Genomic DNA, 11,961 nt, shown 5'->3' on the forward strand with positions numbered 1-11,961 from the left:
TTATTAAAAATACAGAACCTTATTAAAATATACAACTTTATTAAAATATACAACTTTATTTCACAGTTTACATTTTTTCAAATTGTATGTTTGTTTTCCATTGTCAGTTGACAATACCCTTCATAGAAATCAATGCGACGCTTGCCAGCGCATTTCTGGAGCATGGACAGCAAAGGTCGTTATATTTTTCACCAGCTCCTAAGCTGGCAGTTGATTGTCAAGTAAAACCAATCAGCAACCAGACATAACACAAAATATCACAAGTATGAATCACTGTATAATTGCCATTTAGAGAGAGATTCACAAGCTGCTCCTATTTCACAGTGTAATATATGTACAGCTTTCATCCTCAGCCCACGTTTTTTTCTTATTGCAGATTTAAAAACCTCTCTAGCACCCTTCTTGCAGAGATGGGGTTCTGCCATCCTAACTGGGCTGCGGGTCCCAATCGAAGCGGATTTGATCTCAGATAAACGAGTCTGATTTCAAACCGCTTTCAACTCGGTGGCTGATGAAAACATAGCTTGAGTAACTTCAAGTGCCTTTTTCACACCTTCTGACGCTTCCCACACAGTTTCACCGCTGGGATTGTGGTTCTCTCGCTCCAGTATTGAGCTCTGACTATTTTTTTCTAAACCTAAAATAAATATCAAGTGTCCTGACACGATGCTGCTGTGTATGGTAAAGCAATGTGCGATAATACCACCAGGTGTTTACTTTGCTATGCATTACAGTGCATTGTAGTGTCTTGCTGTGTAATCAATAGCTTCTCAGTTTTTTTGCAAAACACAGCTATAGATGTTTTAGTTATTTATTCATGTTTTGTCATTTTCCCCATTGATCCAATGTTAAAGGCAGCTTTGCAGTACAATACTAGAGGAAAGGATACAGACAAGCACCACGTCAGCTACCAACAGACATGATTTTTCATGCCAGCGGTTCAGGATCAAAACGTGATAAATAAATACAATCTCTACATAAATACAAGTGAATAACAGCAAGCATTGCCCCCCTCTATTCGTGCCAGCGAGAGGTAGCAGCATGCAGTCCCTGTGGATTCTGATCATGGGCCACAGACTGTCTCTCTCCAGCTCTGGTTGCAGTCATGCATTGCTGGATAGAGCTGACCAGGTTGTGGGTTAGTTTGTAGAGTTTTCAGGGTCAAAACCCACCTTCCAGGATATAGGCCCGGCCCACAGTGCTTTTTGAAAGGAAATGTTTGAAAATTATGTTGAAACCCCTCTAAGGTTAGAATATGAATCTGCAGAGTACAGGAGTCAATGGAAAGTTCTCATAAATGCTACAAACAAAAGTGTGTGCCTCTGTATAGTTTACCATGTTGCTTCACTCCTGTCAATGACCGCAATAATGTCAGTGTGTCTCTGTCAATGTGTCTGTCTCCCAGTGCTGCCCCGCTCATATTAATGACTTCCTTGACATGCAGCGTGTTTGTGTCTCTCTGTCAGTGTGTCTCTGTGTTTGTCTGAGTCCGTGTGTTTCTGTGCCTGTCTCTGTGTTTGTCAGTGTGCCTCGATGACAGCCTTGATGTACAGGGTGTCGTTGCGGAGGTAGGGGTTGTGGGGGGCGAGCAGCAGGGAGTGCCTGATGAAGAGAGGACAGCCGCTGGCCACGTTGACGGCAGCGCGGGGCTTCTGGAACGAGGCGCTCAGGGGGTCGGGGAGGAAGGCCTCGCGCACGTCACTGCCGCCCCCCGAGGCGTCCAGGCAGGAGAAGGTGACCCTGTGCCTGAAGGGCCAGGGCAGGACGTCATCCCACTCGCCCCGCATCACACACAGGAACAGGGAGACATGGGAGCCCCAGCCCACCCCGTCTCCGCAGGGGTACAGTCGGAGGCACAGTCTGTACCCAAAGGGGTGGCTGAGGAAGGCGGGGGAGTGGAGAGGGGGGGCCGTGCTGCTCTCGGGCTCCCTCAGGCTGGCAGAGAAGCCTTTGATCTTCCACACCAGGGTCCCGTTCTCAGACGCGGTGGCACCCCCCCTGCTCTGGAGGTGCTTCAGGGCTCGCTCGTACCCCAGGCAGCGGCTCTGGAGCTCCGCTAGAGCCCCTCTGCAGACAGCCAGGTCCTGACTGAGCGTTTTGATTTCTTCCCTGGGGGTCGAGGCGTCCCCCTCCTTCTCCCCCTGCTCGGTGGACAGCAGGCTCTGCATTGCCAGCAGTTTGCTCATCACCAGCTTCTTGAAGGTGGCATTGACTTCCTCGCCCCGGTCGAGGCGAGTCTGCAGGGAGGAGGTGACTGACAGCAGCCTGAGGAGGTGAGCCGGGGAGCAGAGCGCGTCTACCAGGGACTGGGGCTGTGAGGAGAGAGGAGAGGAGATGGATAGAGGGGAATCGGTGAGAGAGGGGAGGGGAGCTTGTCTACCTGCGACTGGGGCTAAGGAGAGAGGAGGTGAAGGAGAGGGATGAGGTGAGGGAGAGGGAGGAGAGAGATAGAGGGGAATCAGTGAGAGAGGGGAGGGGAGCTTCTCTACCAGGGACTGGGGCTGTGAGGAGAGGAGGTGAGGGAGGGGGAGGAGGTGAGGGAGAGGAGGTGAGGGACAGGGAGAGGAGGTCTTGGGTAGGAGATAGTGGAGGAGATATAGATACACACACAGACAGACACAATGATCTAACCCTACCTTCTTGGGAGAGCTGTGTGCCTCAGATTGACAAGAGCTCTTGTCTCCTTGCTGGGGTTCCTGGAAACGGGAGGAGACAAACTCAGTCACTGGGAAACAGGAGCACTCCCATAGAAACCAAGCACAGCATGATTTAGAATAACCACTCGAGCTAAACTATGTACAGCTATGGCAAAAGGTTTTGCATCACCATGGAATATTAGGATTGAGACATAAAAATAAAAATAAATAAACTAGACACATAATTTAGATATTTTATTCAACATCGTGCAATTAAAGAAACTACTAAATGATACTAGTCTACTGGAAGTCATAATAGCAGAACAGTATTTCATGTCAGATTTCGAAATGTCAAGTTTTTAAGTATATGGAAAACTACCAAGCAGTGTGTAATTCAATATGTTAATGTGACATTATTCAGCAGGTTTCATTCGACTTTATGAAGCACAATGAGTTCATTCTATAGGGTGAGGCAAAACTTTTAGCCAGAGCTGTACATAAACTGTATTGGAATACTTTAAATCAATAGGTTTGTTTGAACTGGAGACTAGGTGACACTGTATCACTGTCTATCATTTTTCAGAATCTCATTGTTAACCCAACTCACATGGATGTTTTCCAAGTGCATGTCTGTGACTCTCATGAACACTTCCATTATAGGGGCCTGGAATGACTTGGTGACATTGTACTCCATGACAGTACTTTTGACCGAAATGTTACGAACGCTGACATGAGCATTCCCTGAGTTAAGTGCAAAGTCAGATCTGCACGACAAGAGTGTTCGTTTCAAACCAGGCTTTGACAAAAGAGCAGATCCACTTACTTCCTCCGCCCCCGTGCCTCTGGGCGGTATCTCTGGTGTATTCTTGGGCTTGTTTTTCGGGCAGTTTGACAAGTGATCCTGTAGAGAACAGACAGCCATCACTGAAGTGAACAGCAGCATTTTGAAAAGACACCATCTGGCAGATTAAATAGCATAAAAACAGCCAGAAGCTCCTTCCCACAGTACAGCACTGATTAACACTGGCAGGTGCTTTGTGGTAGCTGCAGTACTGTTCCTTTGATTCTGACTGACACACAAAACCCCCACCAGCTCCCAGTTCTGCTTTTTTGCTAAAGAGTTGCAGACAAGCACCAAAGCATTCTGGGATTATCCATTAGGGCCAAATTGTCTATAACTAAATGACATCAACATGTTTACAGATTTATACTTTCTTTTTATAATTGGATACAATAGCATTAAACTTTGAGAAGGGGGCTGGTTCATTATCTTCACTGTGCTTTGAGAAGGGGGCTGGTTCATTATCTTCTCTGTGCTTTGAGAAGGGGGCTGGTTCATTCTCTTCTCCGTGCATTGAGAAGGGGGCTGGTTCACTGTCTTCTCCGTGCTTTACTACACTGTGCTGTGCTTTTACCAGGGGGTATTAAAGCAGTAAGGAGATGATGATGGTTCTTACCTCCAGCAGGCTGTGTGGCAGGGAGCAGCTGCAGTGCTGACAGTAGACCAGCCTCCACTCACAGACATGGCTCTCGTGGTGTTGCAGTGCCCTGCGTTCCCCGCTGAACGCACAGCCGAAGGCAGCGTTGGTGCACGGCTCCACTGCATACTCGCACTCCCTCTCGTGAGAGCTCTGCCGAGGCACAGACACGCACAGGTTATCACCAGCTCAGTGTGAATTAACATTGACCCACTGAGCTAGCTAACCCTCACTCTCCTCGCTCTCTCTCCACTCTCCACTTTCCCTTCTCTCTCTACTCTCCTCCCCCTCTCTCCCCTCCTCTCTCTCTCACCAGGTAGTCTTGGAGCAGTCCTCTCCAGGTGCAGCCGCTGGTACAGTTTGTACACTGGATCTCCATGCCGGAGGCGTTATTCTCTGTGGCTTTGTCAGGAAACACCTGCAAGGAGCACAGGAGCCAATCAACGCACAGCAACCCCCCCACCTCCTGCCCTCCAGTGACACACAGCACCCCACTCCCCTGCTGCCCTGTCTCTCCCCCCCCCCCCCCCCCCCCCCCCCCCCGAATTCTTCCTGGTTAACAACAGATTTATAAATCCGAGTTAGGCAAATAGACCCATACAGTCTGGTGTATGTGAGGCCACAGTTAGGGTTCTGGGTGTCACATCCTCCGTGTCTTACCTGGGAGGCAGGAATGGACACTCCTGACCTAGCAACACAGCACTTAGCGGCTCCCGAATCGCCGAGGGCTGAAGGACAACACTTTGTGTAGTTTTATGTACAAATATATATATATATATATATATATACATATATATATATATATATACGCCTGCAGTACCTGGACAGTAGATGTAGCATCGGTGTGCTGGTTTTTGCAACGTTTATGTGTGTGTGTGTGTGTGTGTGTGTGTGTGTATGTATTTAATATACTACATAATCATAAAACATATACATACACATAACAATCACTATAAATACTCGACTATTCGAAAAAGAAAAGTAATTGAAAAACTTTTTCTTTTCATTTGAATAGTTTATAACTAAAACGATTTTGCAAATATATATATATTAGATATATATATATATATATATATATATATATATATATATATATATATTTATATATTTTTTTAAAAAAAATTGACGTCACTTATGTTTTATACTGCATATGTATAATGGATCACCTATTATTATTATTATTATTATTATTATTATTATTATTATTATTATAAATGTATGTATTTTTCATATTTAAAATATATCGTTTTGTGAAGGATGTAGGACCAATGCTATCATTAATTATTCGTATTTAAAGATCATACTAACCCTACACTGCAATCTTACACAAGAACACAACTGGTACTATTTCAGACGTAAAGAAATTACGAAACAGCAAACGCCAGTTTCAATTGCTGTCTGGAGCCTGGGCGCAGCGGTGCGGTGTGTGAATCACTTTCTGAACGCAACGTTGATTTAAATATCCAGCTGTGCTCTTTACCGCAGACATGCGGGGAGCTGTTTGAGCAGAAAGTCCAACAATACTGGAAATCACCTGCACGTTTTTTTGTTTTTTTTTTCCAGTAAGTTTTAAGTAACTTTGATTATTCAAATGATGGTCAGCAATCCCATGAGACATTACACTTCACAACGCGCGTTAGATTTGTTTAAATTTATTTTCAGTTTTAGAGCAATGAAAAATACAATACCAAACAACCAGGAAAACTCGCCCAGTAAATAAATAAATAAATAAATAAATAAATGGAAAATTGAAACTACTGAGAGTGAAAACAGACGAAAAGATCCATCTAGCTGCCTGCCTATTTAGATACGCACGCACATAACATAAATAAATAAAAAAACACATTGTTTTATGCTGTTTGAAATAATAATAATAATAAAAATAATAATAATAATAATAATAATAATAATAAATAATAATAATAATATAATAATGTACTTACTATGTACTTACTGGAACATGCTGGTCACACATTCACCGCAGTATCGATGCCCGCAGATGGTTTGTTTGGGCCGGATTAACAGGACCCCGCAAGCCGAGCAGAGAAGCTCCGAACCAGCGGCACGATCCACTGGACTCACCCCGGATACAAGCTCGACCATCCCGATGAAATAACGAAAACAATCGCGAAGACCAGCGCTCAGTCCGAAGTGCAGTCCGCTAGAGAGTCTTTGAAGATGACCGTCGGATTTATTTGAAATAAATAACCAAAACTAAATAAATATTCAATAATAACAACTTACAAAAATAGGCAAATAGCAATATATAAATGTAAAATAATAATAATAATAATAATAATAATAATAATAATAATAATAATAATAATAATAGCGCAAGTAAACCCAATATAAGAAGTATGTTAGAGAGAGACAGAAGCGCCGCTCTTCAGTGTAAACTATTGGAAAGTGAAACATCATCTTTATCACTGCGAGTTTTATTCTCTGTCTGTATAGGAAATTCCCTGGTTAGTCAATGCCGCGTGTGTAACACTAGCTGGCTGACTCACCTGAGGTTTATAACCTGTGAAATGCTTTGAAATGTCAGCTTTGGTGGCCGTCGCCGTGAAGTTTTTAACCTTGCACGAAAATCATAAGAAATGTAAAATAGCGATGAGGTCGCTGCTGCTGTAAGTGTATCAGACCTAGTCCCTTGTATTGTAATAACGCTAATAAATAATCATCTTTATTTTTATATATAGCGCCTTTCATAGTGGAGCACCATCACAAAGCGCTTTATAATTTCGAATACGATATATATATATATATATATATATATATATATATATATATATATATATATATATATATATATATATATATATATATATATATATATATCCTGGGTAAGAAGACTATATTATATATGATAGTACTGGAAAATCTTAGAAATATAACTTACCTGGTCAGTTGGTTTTTGGTGTTTTGGTGGGTTTTTTGGTATCTGGCCTCTGAAATGTATGACTTTACATCTACTTAACTATAGAGGAAGATTCTAGTGTGTGTGTGTGTGTGTGGACACACACACTGACACACACACACACACACACACACACACACACACACACACACACACACACACACACACACACACACACACCACACTGACACACACACACACACACACACACACACACACACACACTGACACACACACACACACACACTGACACACACACACACACACACACACACTGACACACACACACACACACTGACACACACACACACACACACACACACACACACACACACACACACACACACACACACACACACACACACACACACACACACACACACACACACACACACACACACACACACACACACACACACACACACACACACACACACACACACACACTGACACACACACACACACACACACACACACACACACACACACACACACACACTGACACACACACACACACACACACACACACACACACACACACACACACACACACACACACACACACACACACACACACACACACACACACACACACACACACACACACACACAGTCAGAGAGTGGAGATGGTTTTCCCAGTCCATTTATTCATCCCCCCCCCACCTCACTGCTCTGCTCCGGTTCGTTCCGCCACTATATTTCAATATAGGGGTTTTACTAATACTTTCCTTGTGTATCATCCTCGGTATTTTCCTAAACACTTCTTTGAATGACGGTAATAATCATGACTAGCTTTGTCTGAACAAACAACCCAGTGGGTCTTAACAAATGTGAATAAATACATTTAAAAATGACATAAATAAAACTTATAACATTATTATGAGGAATTCGAGTTGAAAGGGTTGTTTTGTAAGAATTATTATTTTTTGTCTGATTTGCTATTGAATAATTCTGCTAAACAAAGACGTGATTGATTCAAATCTGTTGTTTTCAGTTATTATTATTAATTTTTATTTTTATTGGAGGGGGTTTACAATAAGCACACATCAAACCATGCCCTTTTAAAAAAAATAATACTCAATTTAAAATAAAAAAAAAGAATAATAAAATTAAAGACACCTCTGAAGATCGCATCTATATTTTTTACAGGAATAAAAGTGTAAACAATTGAAATATACCACGAAGGTTTTCCAGCGCTTCCACTTCCCTGTAGTAATTTTTACAAGTAACGCGTCTATAATAACTGGAATTGTTTTTACAGCCAGCAGTATAAATGCACCTGCGGTATCTGTTGGTTATTAACAAGCAATAAGGAAACGAAATGTCTGTGTTTGTATAAGATCCCCCCTCCAAAAAATACATCTAACACAATGTAATCGATTCAACACGTCTTAATCAAGTCTTTTGTTTTTATATAGCGCCTTTCATAGTGGAGCACCATCACAAAGCGCTTTACAGGATATGAGACTAGGGTGTGTGAACCATGCATCAGCTGCAGAGTCGCTTACAACAACATCTCACCCCAGAGACGCAGCACAAGGAGGTGAAGTGACTTGGGTCACATAGTAAGTCAGTGGCTGAGCCGGGATTTGAACCGGTGACCTCCTCATAAACTTTGAGCAAACTTTCTGTTGCTCGGAACCCGTGCAGGGGAATTCTAAAATGAAACACTGGCCATGTGTCCCGGCCGTGGCGTACACTGCGTGCCCGGACAGCCTGTTCGAGACACTTCGGATACGACATCACAGTTGCTTCTGGGCAGGCCGTTATTAGGAAAATTTCCACATCGTCTGCTGCTGCTTCTCAGACTCAGTGTGGCTCCCTAGCGGCTGAAAATGGTAATATATGTGTGTGTGTGTGTGTGTGTGGAATAAATCCACATTACCCTTATACATTTCCATGCTATATCTGTATACAAAGTGCCTGGTTTGCTTGCTTTCATCCGAAGTGCATGCTTTGCTGATGACTGTCAAAATTATGTGCTGGTTGTTTTGGCTATGGGATACATTTCATGTTACTTCTTTATTTGGGCAGGTGCCTTAAGAAAGCCAAACATTAACGCAAAATACTAATCATACAAGAAAAAACAAAGACGCCTTCATGCATTTCCCTGTATTGAACGAATCCTCGTTTGATTAAAACATTTACATACAGATCGCATGGTGCACGTCCCACCAGTCAAGCACCTGTCCCTGCACACACACACACAGAGACTGCGCAGAAGAGATATCGCACTGGCATAAAGGTCCAGGACTCCGCTCCAAACCAACCTGTCTGCTGAACACTCTCAAAGGACGGTCAGACTTTTTGAGAACGCTGGGATGGTCCTGCTGTGTCTTGCAGGTAGGGAGTCTTGCATTGTAGCATCCACAGCTATACATGGTCTGGTTTCACAAAACCCTGTCAGCACTAATCTGGGGCTACATAATGTTAAGTTAGGCAAGGGAGAGTGTGAAACTAGCCTTTCGCAGCAGAAGAGGTGATAATGACATTTAGCACACATTCTGCACATCTGTTCACAATGCTGAGGAGCATCTCTCAGTGATGCTGCCTGGACCGGGCTGTATCGTGATGACACACAGAACTGGCGGTAGTATAACAGGGATGATGTTCTTCAACTGGCGATCTTCAACTGGAGACCACAGCAATTCTGTGCTTCAGTCAGTTCAAGTGGAGCGCGGAACGATTCGCTCTGCAAGGAAACCTTTCATGTGCTACAACGTTGAGATGAGATTCAATGAATCTCTTAATGAAACAGCTGAGTGGACTGGATAATGAAGAGCCAGCTGCCCAACGTTTCGATGTGTTGTCGATATCGTTCTCAAGGGAGCCTGTACTGAGACCTGTTGATTTGGACAAATATTGTAGATGCTTTAGCACTTAAATTAGATTATTTCTAATCTTTCATTTTTAATTGGTAGTTTTAGTTACACACACACACACACACACACACACACACACACACACACACACACACACACACACACACACACACACACACTGCAGATTCACACTCCCTGTGCATCTGGTATTATGACCCCACATCCTGTCACCACAAGCTTTCCTGGCTCCACTAATATGTTCCTGTCGGTACACAATGCATCCAAACTCTTAGTTCCCTCTTTCCCCTTTCTGAATAAAAATACACTTTAAAAAAAAAACGTGCTGGTGTTTTCCTTACTTGATGTTTTTTGGACAAGCACATCTTACCAGTAACACTACAGTGCATGTCCGGATCACCTAATTCACACAACGCAAAAAAAACAAAAAAAAAAAACTAACATGTTTAACTCCTTCAACGTCAGTGATCTTTGACATCAGTTGTCTGCCGAAATCAAAATAATCTCACCAATCTGCATCCGGCTTTAACTGAGGGCAGGTTGACTCCTAAGATACAAGTTTAACGACAGCCATGAAACGCTCCATCTAAACTTTTTGAACTGTATTGTTTTTAGGGGTTGCGTTTTTCAGCGTGGAGTGCCCAAAATGTTGTATTTTTTCAGCCCGCCCCCCAACTCTGTAACTATACAATAAAATTAGGCGAAATAAAAAATGAGGAAATTCAAAACTCACGTTTATAAATTTTAGGTTGGCTGTATAAAGGTTTTTTCATGGGTCAGGTAAGCACTCAAGCACTCCCCCTTCTGTTTAAGAGAGAAGAAACCGATAAAAGAAAAATAAAACTGAAAGCAAACAACTTTTACTGATCAAACTTTTTTTTTTCTGAGACAGCGAATTCAAAGCCCAGCAGAAGGGACACAGATGCAACACGGGGTGAATTTGGACACTAGCCTTTTATTTTATTTAGTTTCACTTGCACGTTTTTCCTTGTATTTTCTTAGAATTTCTAATAAAAGTAAATAAAACAGCTTCCGAAAGCTGTGTCCGCCTGTCAGTGCAGTCTGGATACCTGTGTCCACCTGTGTGTTTGTCAGTTTTAGAGTCAGTCTGTCTGCTTGGTGTGTGTCTGTGTCTGTCAGTCTCTCTCTCTCTCTGATTGATATGTGGTGGACGCTGCTTTATTTGTCTTGGTCTCGCTCTCTGCAGTCTGCTTCCAATCTCTGGATACAGGAAGGACCCTCTCTTCCGCCCCCTGGCTCCCCAACACCATCTGATTGGTCGGGAGCTCAAAGGGTCTTCTTTGCAAGGAGTCTCGCAGTGCGCTTGTCTCTGCACCTCCCTGTAAAAAAAAAAGTGAGAGTAAACCATGGTAGTTGCAAAGAAGACACAGGTAAGAACAATAAATGTGTTTCAGTGGAACCTGCTGTAGTTTCACTGATATACTGAGCAATACATTTTATTCTCCCTGGCTTATATGAATCAAAACTCATTTCAACATCAAAGACGTTTGTCATTGAAATTATCACATTTTGCACAGCTCAGTAATTCAGTTATGCATGACTCGGATTCAGCCGTGGCTTATACTGCAGGGGACAGGCTGTCGAGTTTAGTTCAGTCTAGTTAGTGCACACCACTATAAATACATACATGTTTAGAAGCATGGTGGCCCTAGTTAGCATAGCAATGCACTGCAACAGGAGCAGGGGGACTCCTCTAGGTAAGGCACGCTTTGGGACTCACCATCTGAGCAGCAGGGCTGTAGACTCTCCCCCGAGGCAGGGGGATGGAGCTCTGTGCTGGGCTGAGCTCCGCTGGGCTCTGGGGGTGTAGTGTTGTAGCTGGGGAATGGGGAGGTAGGGGACCCCCAATCTGCTGCTGGGCTGCACTGTACCCTGAAAGCCTCAGGCAATCCATCATGGGCACCAGGACCTGAAATAGCAAAGCAAAGACACACCCCAGTCATGCTTCAGTAATACACACTTCCTGCCTCCATGAAAGCCTACCATGGTCGGCTGGCAGTTTTCCTATGCTCTTTGTGGCTATGCTCTGAATTTACCAGTCTTTCATGGATGGTCATGTTTTTAATGTG

General features: G+C 43.3%; 1 protein-coding gene across 1 annotated transcript; it reads right to left on the bottom strand.

Annotated features, from left to right (window-relative positions):
* Positions 1–94: 94 nt before the first annotated feature.
* Positions 95–4,529, bottom strand: LOC121304356 (TNF receptor-associated factor 2-like). The gene is made up of 5 exons (XM_041235447.1): positions 4,428–4,529; positions 4,094–4,267; positions 3,460–3,537; positions 2,637–2,696; positions 95–2,312 (listed from the first exon to the last, which is right to left on the bottom strand). The coding sequence occupies exons 1-5, from the start codon at positions 4,491–4,493 to the stop codon at positions 1,521–1,523; spliced, it is 1,170 nt and encodes a 389-aa protein (XP_041091381.1). The 5' UTR covers positions 4,494–4,529; the 3' UTR covers positions 95–1,520.
* Between the last annotated feature and the right edge of the window lie 7,432 nt (positions 4,530–11,961).

This window comes from Polyodon spathula, chromosome 37 (assembly GCF_017654505.1).
Source record: "Polyodon spathula isolate WHYD16114869_AA chromosome 37, ASM1765450v1, whole genome shotgun sequence".
Lineage (NCBI taxonomy): Eukaryota > Metazoa > Chordata > Actinopteri > Acipenseriformes > Polyodontidae > Polyodon > Polyodon spathula.